This window comes from Alosa sapidissima, chromosome 15 (assembly GCF_018492685.1).
Source record: "Alosa sapidissima isolate fAloSap1 chromosome 15, fAloSap1.pri, whole genome shotgun sequence".
Lineage (NCBI taxonomy): Eukaryota > Metazoa > Chordata > Actinopteri > Clupeiformes > Clupeidae > Alosa > Alosa sapidissima.
In genome coordinates, this window is record NC_055971.1 from 22,991,665 (window position 1) to 23,001,870 (window position 10,206).

At 52.8% G+C, this 10,206-nt stretch overlaps 1 protein-coding gene across 3 annotated transcripts in view; it reads left to right on the forward strand.

Annotated features, from left to right (window-relative positions):
• ssh2a (slingshot protein phosphatase 2a) overlaps positions 1 to 9,946 on the forward strand; it is a 28,977-nt gene extending 19,031 nt beyond the window's left edge. For 2 of the 3 annotated variants that reach the window (XM_042064716.1, XM_042064715.1), the window contains 10 exons: positions 92 to 157; positions 1,285 to 1,350; positions 1,668 to 1,862; positions 4,260 to 4,353; positions 4,776 to 4,904; positions 5,226 to 5,272; positions 5,389 to 5,535; positions 5,812 to 6,012; positions 6,506 to 7,679; positions 7,974 to 9,946. In XM_042064716.1, the coding sequence (XP_041920650.1) occupies positions 92 to 157; positions 1,285 to 1,350; positions 1,668 to 1,862; positions 4,260 to 4,353; positions 4,776 to 4,904; positions 5,226 to 5,272; positions 5,389 to 5,535; positions 5,812 to 6,012; positions 6,506 to 7,679; positions 7,974 to 9,545 (3,691 nt within the window). In that variant the 3' untranslated portion in view covers positions 9,546 to 9,946. The remainder of the gene's footprint in view (positions 1 to 91; positions 158 to 1,284; positions 1,351 to 1,667; positions 1,863 to 4,259; positions 4,354 to 4,775; positions 4,905 to 5,225; positions 5,273 to 5,388; positions 5,536 to 5,811; positions 6,013 to 6,505; positions 7,680 to 7,973) is intronic. The other variant, XM_042064717.1, reaches the window with a different exon arrangement.
• Positions 9,947 to 10,206: the final 260 nt, after the last annotated feature.

A 10,206-nucleotide genomic window follows, 5' to 3' on the forward strand; every position in this document is an offset into this window, starting at 1 on the left:
AGCCAAACGAAACCACTACTATTGTACAGGTAGACCTACTGTTGTAGCAGGAAGTTGTGTGTGTAACACTGTGTGTGTGTGTTTTTTCTAGTGTATGCACTGTTGGGCTGGTGCTGCCTCTATGGAGTGACACTCTGATACACTTGGATGGTGATGGGTAAGATATCTCTCTATCTCTCTCCCACACACACACACAAACTAGGGATGGCGAAATTTTAAAAAAAATCTTAACCGGCCACTGAGCCTCATTAACCGGTTAAAGTCGGTCACCGAAAATTCTATAACTGCCCGTGAAACAAGTTATCCCCCCATTTTAGAATGGTTAGGCTCCCTTCACACAATGTTAGTTCGTGCCCTTTGTATTATACATTTTCCCTAATCATTGTCCACTTCTTGTGGAGGAATAAGGGTTTTGTTTTGGGGAGAAAAATAATTGCTTTCCCTGCGCACCCACGCACAGGCACACATTACGCACAACGTCGACCTTCCATGCAACGTGGCACCGAGCTCGGGCTATAAAAAGCTCACGTTACAAAGTCACAAACAGAGAACGCTACATTTGGTGGTGTTACAGGAAAGTATATTAACCAACGTCTTCGTAAAAAAACGTACCGATTGCCAACAGCCTCTGTAGTGTGCTGCATAAAATCCTTTGCAATAAGTTCCTGTCGTCATGCCATTTAAGTACAGATGAATAATAAAACACAGCAAGTAGGCATATGCAAAGTTAGTCTTTCGTGTCTTCGTTTGCCATTACATTGTTACAATTATCATCATGCCATAGTCAACACGCAGCCACTAACAAGCAGTGAAGTTTGTCACAATATCAGGATTGTCAGGATTGCAATAGGCTACACGCAACACTTAACTTCTCACGTCAAAATGATTGTGAGAATGGTGTAATAACGATCAGAACCATTTCTACATTTTTAAATGTATTTTTGTTTTCAAGAGACTCAACGGTGAACCTGAAACATGTTTAAAATGGCAAACATGAACATATAAACACCGTTCAACCGGTCAACCACCGGTTTAAACGGCTACCGGTTAACATCCCTAACACAAACACACCCAAAGGCACACATGCCTGCACACACACGCCTGCACTCACACACCTGCTGCATTTCCTCCTTAGACTCCCATGTTTTCCCCCTGAGACTGAGCTAAGCTGCTTCTCTCTCTCTCTCTCTCTCTCTCTCCTCTCTCTCTCTCTCTCTCTCTCTCTCCTCTCTCTCTCTCTCTCTCCTCTCTCTCTCTCTCTCTCTGTGTGCTTTCTCTTCACAGTGGGTTTAGTGTGTCCACCGTCAACAGGGTCCATGTCTTCAAGCCAGTCTCTGTCCAGGCCATGTGGTGAGTGCCCTCAATCTCCCCTTCAATTATATTCTCTCGCCCTCTCTCTTTCTTTCTTTCTTTTTCTCTCTCTCTCTCTCTCTCTCTCTCTCTCTCTCTCTCTCTCTCTCTCTCTCTCTCTCTCTCTCTCTCTCCTCTCTCTCTCTCTCTCTCTCTCTCTCTCTCTCTCTCTCTCTCTCTCTCTCAATTTGGTCACAGTGGCATAATGGCATATAGTATAATATAAAGAACAACACTCTATACTCTCTCTTCTATCACTATCATCAATTCTTTCCCTCCTCTTAATGGCCTCTTCCTCCTCCTCCTCCTCCTCCCAGGGCGGCGTTGCAGTCCTTACACAAGGCGTGCGAGGTGGCACGCTGTCACAACTACTACCCGGGCAGCCTCTTCCTGACCTGGGTCAGCTACTACCACAGCCGCGTGGCCTCGGACCAGGTCTGCATCAACGAGTGGAACGCCATGCAGGACGTGCAGTCGCACCGCGCCGACTCCCCCGTGCTCTTCACCGACGTGTGAGTGACGCACGCAGTCACATACATGCACGTACGCTCACACACACGTACACACACATCATATGGCTACACGTACACACACTTACACATACACACACACATCATATGGCTACACGCGCACACACACACTCACATGTACACATACATGCACGTACGCCCATACACGTACACACACACACACGTACACATACACACACATCATATGGCTACATACACACACACACACACACACACATACGCATACACCCACGTCATACGGCCACACACACACACACAGACTGAACTGGTTTGTTGAAATGTGAGTAGTTGTGCTGCAGTGCTTGTGCATGTGGGTGAAGGGAGGGAAGGGTTCAGTAAGAGTGCACAAACCACTCGCACTGTCAATAGGGGTGTGCTGCTCCTTTGTGTGGTGTAAATCTCTGCCTCTCTCCGCAACGTCCTCTCCTTTATGACCTCTGCAGTAAGTCAGTGGCACACACAAGCACACACACACACACACACACACACTCACACTCTCAAGCACAAGCATATATTTAAATACACACAACTGTACATATGACACACTTATACAGTTAAACTTACACACACACACACAAGCACGTATTTAAATACACACAACTGTACATATGACACTCTCATACAGTTAAACACACACACACACACACACACACACACACACACACATACTTAGCTGGTATAAATAGAGCAGATCAAATGGTATCAGCCCAGGCTCTCTCATGAGCATACATGTGTACTTTGGGTCATGAAGCCCATGAACCACCTCGCCCTCTAGCTGTTTACACTGACCGGCCGGCCACTGCTTGCCTCACGGTCAGACATTTATCTGGTATTTATTTACGTTCCTTTTATCGGCGGAGGGAGGAGGTCGATGGGTGTACGAGTGGGAGGGGGAATTCCCACTCTGGGAAGGATAGGTGGCCCACGTGCCTCTGTGCACTGGGAGGGTGGGGGGGGTTGCACCTATCTTTAACTCCCCAAGGGGTGGCAGAGGTGCCCAGAATAGTGCGCGCCCCCCAGGCAGCTTGATTTACGATCGGAAAAAGTGTGAGACGGAGAGGAATACAAACACAGGGACTGACCGAGGCAGGTGGACGGGCAGACAGAATAGAGGAGGGGGGGGGGCAAGCGGATGAGAGGGCAATTAGACAGATATACAGCTTGCCCTCCCCCCGGAGTAAAGGATGGACAAGTGACCCCTCAGGGACAGGAAGGGGGTCAACCAGAGGTAGAGGAAGGAGTAGGACAGTGTGTGCGTGTGTGTTTTCCTGGTTTCATTTCAAAACACACACACTCAAGCTGTGCACTCACTGAACCCTCTCATGCAAGAACGAAATGAGAAATTGCATGCAAACAGTAACACCCACACGCACACTCTGCCCTCACCAATTTTGCAAACGACTCTTAAGCGCAGATAACTCTGTGTGTCTGTGTGCTTTAGTCCTGCTGGGAGCCTGCTCGAGATGGCCTCTTAAAAAGATTGTTGGCTTGATGCCCTATCCTGGCTCCAGCTGTTTTGACCCATTTAGTTGATCGAGGGGTATATATACGTTTCTATGTCTGTCTTGTCTAGTCTAGATTGTGTGTGCGTGTGTGTTTGTACACACATGCTTGGGCTTGTATGGGCATTCACTGCTAGTGTATAACCTTGATGACCAGTAACATTGTAATCCAAGCCCAGCGTCCTGGCCTGCCTCTTGGGAAAGGATAAACCCTTTTCCCATGCCAGTGCCCTTTTTCCTCAAAGGGTCGCAGAGTGCAGCTCTAGCATAAACAAGCTTGCACTCCCTCCCTCTACCTCTAGAGTAGCGTCGGCCTGATAATGTGAGCCTGTGAGCCTTTCAGATGGCCGGGGTCATCCGTCCCACTCACGCACCCGAAGCAGGCACAGGGAGGCACCTGGCTCAACAATATTTGCCACCCTGGGATCTGACCTACATTGGTCTCCGTGCTCTTGAGGCCGGCTGTGCGTGCAGCGCGCGTGTGTGTGTGTGTGTGTGTGTGTGTGTGTGCGCTGGGGGGGAGGGGTGTTGGACTTGGAGCAGAGCTCTGGTCTCGTGGGAGCTAATCAGGGCATGTGTTGCTATCAGCAGAGAGGCACATGGCTCTCACCCCCCCCCCCCCCACTCCCCCCTCATGGGTCCCTTCACAGACTCCTCAGTGGCCTAGAGACCCAGTGAGGCCCACTGATAAAACTATCCACTCATACAAAGTGATGTTGAGCTGGTTCCATGACCGTAGGCTTGGAGCCCTGTGTCTCCTGTCCTGACAAACATGACAGCAGCCAGAGGAGATTTGGGGGATTGAATCTGTCCTTGTGGGAGTATGCGCATGACATGTGGTGTTAATGTGTGTGTGTGTGTGTGTGTGTCTTTGCAGGCCCACGGAGCGGGAACGCACAGAGCGCCTGATCAAAATGCGCCTCCGAGAGATCATGATGCAGATGGACCTGGAGAATGTCACTTCCAAACAGGTACTGAGCTACTGGAAATGCACTTTTTCTACCCTGTACTTGGAGCATCCACTCCTTCTCTACATAGTGTACTATATAATGCAACAGCACTTTTTTTTCCCCCTTAGTCTCTGATCTTTTATTTCTTTTGCTGCCCCTTACTTCCTGGACTTGGATCTTGTTCAAAAATAAGCTCTTGGGAGAAAAGCCTAGTGTTCCTTTTTTTTTGTTGGTTTCAATCGTCACAACTTAAGGAACAGCCACAATCAGACTAGCCCTCACACAGTGGAATATTAATTTTGGAATATAAATATTTGTTGCCTCGTCACTGTTGGAATGAGACAGCTACTGTCAACTTCTCTGTTTTTAACATTACAATCAGTTCAATTGCATTTGCTCTATCTGTCAGTGCTGACTAGTCTGTCTGTCATTGTTCCTCTCAGATCCGCACAGAGCTGGAGATGCAGATGACGTGTAACCTCCGTGAGTTCAAAGAGTTTATCGACAACGAGATGATCGTCATCCTGGGCCAGATGGACAGCCCCACTGAGATCTTTGACCATGTATTCCTGGTGAGCGTCCAGACATTGACCTCTTACCTCATATGTCTGTTGCTGTAGTTCCTGTAGATGTTTTTTTTTTTTTTTTTTTTTTTGGCCTTTTTATGCCTTTAATGATGGTGAAAGTGGAGAGTGACAGGAAGCGAATGGGAGAGAGAGCAGGGGTGGGATCCGGCAAGACCCACGGAGCGGGAATTGAACCCGGGTCGCCGGCGTACGGTGCAGGTGCCCCAGCCAGTTGCGCCACAGCTGGGGCCATTCCTGTGGATATTTATCTTCCTGTAGATATATTCCGTGGTTCTCGTGAGTTAATTGATTTTTGTCTGGCTGCAGGGTTCTGAGTGGAACGCGTCTAATCTGGAGGAACTGCAGAACAGTGGGTAAGTCAGACTCGTATTAAAACGCCTATTCTTCTCCTTTGCTCCGAAATAGCTCAGCTCCTGTTTTGGAGTAGCCTGAGTGAGTCATCTAATCCGCCTTTCTGGGCCATTGGCAGGGTCCGCTACATCCTGAACGTGACAAGGGAGATTGATAACTTCTTTCCTGGCCTGTTTGAGTACCACAACATCCGTGTGTACGACGAGGAGGCTACCAACCTCTTAGAATACTGGAACGATACCTTCAAGTTCATCTCGAAGGCCAAGTGAGTATGCCATTTAAGTTTGAACAACTTCTGCATTTAGTGCTTCTAATCAATAAGGGTTTCTGGGTATTCTACACCGCTATGATGATACTGTTGCGAAATAGTAGGCTACTATAAAAGCGATATAGTCAACTGAATATGTTGTGTTTTAACGATTAACTACCTTGGAAAAACTGACTAAATGATTAAATTTCAAAGCCAGTATCCCTAAGCCAGCCTCTAGATCTTACGGAACATTCTAGTAACCCTCGTTCCCCCTCTCTCTCTACTGCTCAGGAAAGCCGGAGCCAAGTGCCTAGTCCACTGCAAGATGGGCGTGAGCCGCTCGGCCTCCACGGTCATCGCCTACGCCATGAAGGAGTACGGCTGGGACCTGGAGCACGCTTTCGACTACGTGAAAGAGCGGCGCGCTGTCACCAAGCCCAACCCCTCCTTCATGAAGCAGCTAGAGGAGTACCAGGGCATCCTCTTGGCCAGGTAACTCTGTCCTCCGCGAACGTCAGCAACACACACGCGCACGCACATACGCATGCACACACACGAAAGCGCTTCACCTTTGAGCTGGAGGATTAGCTGAGCCATCTATAGCTAGACTGCGTTGGCATAATCACCTGTTTGCTCTAGTGAAGGTCAACACACGCTGGGATTAGAATTCCCACCCAGAATTTAAGCATTGGTTTATATGGGGGAGACAATAGGATCTCTTGAATCTCGCTCCTATTCTTGAGTGAATCCAGGCTGTGGGAGTTGCCCCACGTCGTCTCTCCCACGATCGGCTGTTTGGTCATGCTTTCTTTCTAAGCTTGTGTTTGTTTTTAATGGTCATGCATACTTATCTAATATAATCTTTTCATGCAAGAGGTGGCAACTCTAAACTCAACACGTAGTTGAGGTTTAACATTAATGCTCCTGTGTGCTTCTCTGTTTGAAGGCAAGTTTAGTCATGATGTTTGTAATGTCTGTTCCGTAGCAAGCAACGGCACAACAAGCTGTGGCGTTCCCACTCGGACGGCGACCTGTCCGAACCACTGGTCAAATCCCAGCACCACGCACTGGATCACTCGGACCCCCTCAACAACAACGGCCCGGCCTCCCTGCAGCACTTCCTGGGCATGGCCGTGCTACAGGCCCTGGGCGCCGAGCCGCAGCCCCAGCAGGAGCAACTCGCAGACAGGGACGGTGTCCGCACACGCAGCCCCTCGCCGCCCACATCCAACGGCCTGTGCGACTCCGAGGAGCACCTGGCCACCTCCTCCTCCGTCTCCTCGTCCACCTCCCACCCAGTGTCCTCCTCCTCCGAGGACCCCTTTCTGCCGCCTCTCCCCCGGCCGCGGGCGGCCACTCTGGTGCCCAAGGCGCGGCTGGACGTGGCTGCGTTCATCGTGGCCGAGGCGGTCCCGGCGGCGCGCCCCCACCCCCCTCCCTCGCTCCACCTCCTGCCCCAGTCATCCTCCCCCGAGCCCCGGCCCGACAGCGCCGGCTCCGGCACCATCCACCACCACCTCCCGACGTCGGCCGGCGCCACCAGCCCTGACCCAACAGAGCTGCCTCTGGACGAGGCCGACGAGGCCGACGGGAGCGTGAGTGTAAGCGTCAGCGAGGGCGCTGCCCAGTTATCTTATCAGGAAGAGCAGCAGCAGCAGCAGCTGGCCCAGGAGCCCAGCATCACTGACAGCCTGCAGCTGTCTCTGGACACTCTTAGCGAGGGCGTTGGGGGGCCTGGACTGGCCTCCTCTGCCGCCGACACGCCCATGGCACTCACCCCCCTCAGCCCCTCGGGCTCGGCCCTCTCGCTCTCGCTGGACCCTCACCATGGCGACGAGGATGATGATAACAACAACAACAATAACATCAGCAGCCACCTGCAACCTAGCGACAACACTGAGGAGGTTCTGTGTGGCAGCCTGCCCGAGATGACCACCCACAGCGGGTCATCCAGCCTCAGCACGGACAGCATCGACTTCTTCAGTGCCCGGGAGAAGTTCCTGGGGCTGTCGCAGGACGGCATCCCGACCCGGCCTGAGCCCTCCAGCTCCCCAAGGGCCGGTCAGTGCCGCTGGCCCAGCCAGGAACTGCCGCAACAGCCACAGGACGAGCAAGAGCAGGAGCACAACCCAGCTCCATCAGACAACAGCCAGAGAAAGGTGAGACTGACAACCAGAATTAATGTCAACTTTTTATTTGAAAACACCATGCCGATCATCGAAACATGTCTTGCTTTTACCTTATTATTTGTGTCTCATGCATTAGTAATGTAATCATGGCATTCATTTCTTAGAAGTGTTAGAGTGTGATTTATATTTTGCTGTTTTGCTGACATGGTGACCACTGCCCCCTACTGGTAGCAATGAACTAAATGTTTATATGGAGTTGAACTGTGCATTTATTGTTGACGGCCTGTACAGATAGCACTTTTAACATTGTGTTTTTGTGTGTAGGGTTCTCCTCCGCCCGAAGATGGCTGTAGCCCTGTCGGTGACCTCCACCCGGATAACGGCGTGTCGGTCCGGCACATGGTCACGGAGCTGGAGTCCATCTCCCACATCCACCTCCCCCACCAGCAGCAACCAGCACCACGCAACCCCCAGCAGCCACCCCTACACAGCCCTGACAGTGCCCCCGAGCTGCCCTCCACGCCCTCTCCACCTCCCCCTTCTCTCCAGCCTCCCTCCCCCACCACCCCCACGCGCAACTGGGCCACCGGATCGGTGCGCCGCGTCCGCAAGCAGCTGGAGCAGAGGCTCCGTCAGCAGGAACTGGACTGTCCCGTGCCGGCCTGTGCTCCAGCACCCGTCCCTTCCTCTCCTCCTCCGACGTCCTGCTCCCCACAGCCCGCACCGTCGTCGTCGTCCTCCTCCTCCTCCTCCTCCTCCCTCGGGCCCGAGCACCGCACCGCCTCACCCCAGCCAGGCGCTGCCGCCCTGGACGAGGCCTGCACCGAGCCAGAGGAGGCCCACTGCAGCGACGCTGCGCCTGTGGAAGAGCAGGATGAGAGACTCCCACTTGATTTGGAGTCTGGTGCTCTCCCTGAGCCTCCCTTAATGCCATCCCCACCCCCACCACCACCACTATCTTCCTTCCCTGCATGCCCAGAGAGTGGCACCCACACCCACCTCCCCACACCCCCAGCCCCAGAGTCGTGCGTCCAGCACGGCCTGCTGTGGCTGGAGGGTGTGACGGAGATGGAGACGGACACCGATGGGCCGAGCTCGGTCCCAGCCCAGGCACCACGGCCGTACAGCCGTCTGGCGCGCAGCAGCGAGGACCTGGAGAAGATCCAGCAGACGCTGCAGGAGCTGCAGGCGTTCCTGTACGAGGCCGGAGGGGCGCGGGGCCCCGAGGCGGAGCCCGGCCAGGGCTCCTCGGAGCAGGAAGAGGAGAGGCCGACGCAGCAGCAGGGAGAGGAGCTTGGCTCGGCGCCGACCAAGACGGACAGTCGCTCCTCGGAGGCCCGCGGGCCGGCCGTGTGGCAGCGCGCCATGGAGATCGAGGCGCGCATCCGGCAGGCGGGCCTCACGCCGCCCTCGCTCATGAAGCGCTCGGCCTCTCTGGCCAAGCTGGACTGCCTGGAGCTGTCCACCCATGACCTCAGCAGCTGGGACTTCCACGCTGGCGCCTGCCCCGCCCCCTCCTCGGACTCTCATCTGCAGCAGCAGCAGCAGCAGCAGCTGTCCCCCCAGGTGCCCTCGCTGTCCCTCTCCCCGTCGCCGGTCCACCCCGTGCACGACGACGCCTACAAGAAGCAGCGCGTGCTGCACCAAAGCCCCACCAGTAACCCCCGGCCTGGACTCTGCGTCCAGGAGGATGTGGGCAGGACTGCCGTGAGCCCCTCTGGCCCTCCCTCCCCGCACCCCTGCTCACAGCACAGGTCCAAGGGCCGCCCCTCGGCTCCGGACCACGCCCACTCCCACCCGCAGCCCTCCCTGCACGGGAAGCCACACCCACTGCGGCGCCTGCGTAAGGCGGCGGATAAAAAGCGGACAGTGACTGTGCTTTACAACACCATGTGACCCTCACCTGAGGCCCCAGAGACTGCACTAGGGGCCTAGCTGTGTGTAGAGATGTTTGTGTGTGTGTACATGGGTTATACATGGGTTGTATATATGCAAGTGTGTGTGCGTGGATGGATGGATGTGTGTGTGAAAGTGTGGTGTCGGACTGTTTCAAATTCAATCTCTGGATCAGTGTGGACTGTAGCTGTTTTTTTATCTGATTTTTTATCTGGTTTTATCAATTTGTTATTGTGTGTGTGTGTGTGTGTGTTGAACAGAAGGTGGTGTCCCAGTGAAATGAAAATGAGGCTGTTTTTATCATGCACTTTATTCTTTCCTTTAGGTTTTTTTTTTTTTTTTTTTTTTTTTTTTTCATTTTTGTTGTATAGGTTATGAATAAAGTTTTAGTTATTGCCTAAGTTTAAATGCCTCATCTCATTTTTTTGTTCGGAGATGTATGTATTCTTTTATACAAGTTCTCATTGCCGAGGTTGGGCTCAGGGTTTAGGCATAGGTTTTGTATGCAGATGCTCCTGTATGCTCCAACAATATGACTGTTTTTCAGTGCAGCCCCACCTTATTTGTTGTGTGGTGCTTGTGCGTTCCCTGGTGGACAGAGGTGTTACTGCAGGGAGTGTTCTTGAACCAGCCCCAATGGTTTAACGGATGCACTCTTTTC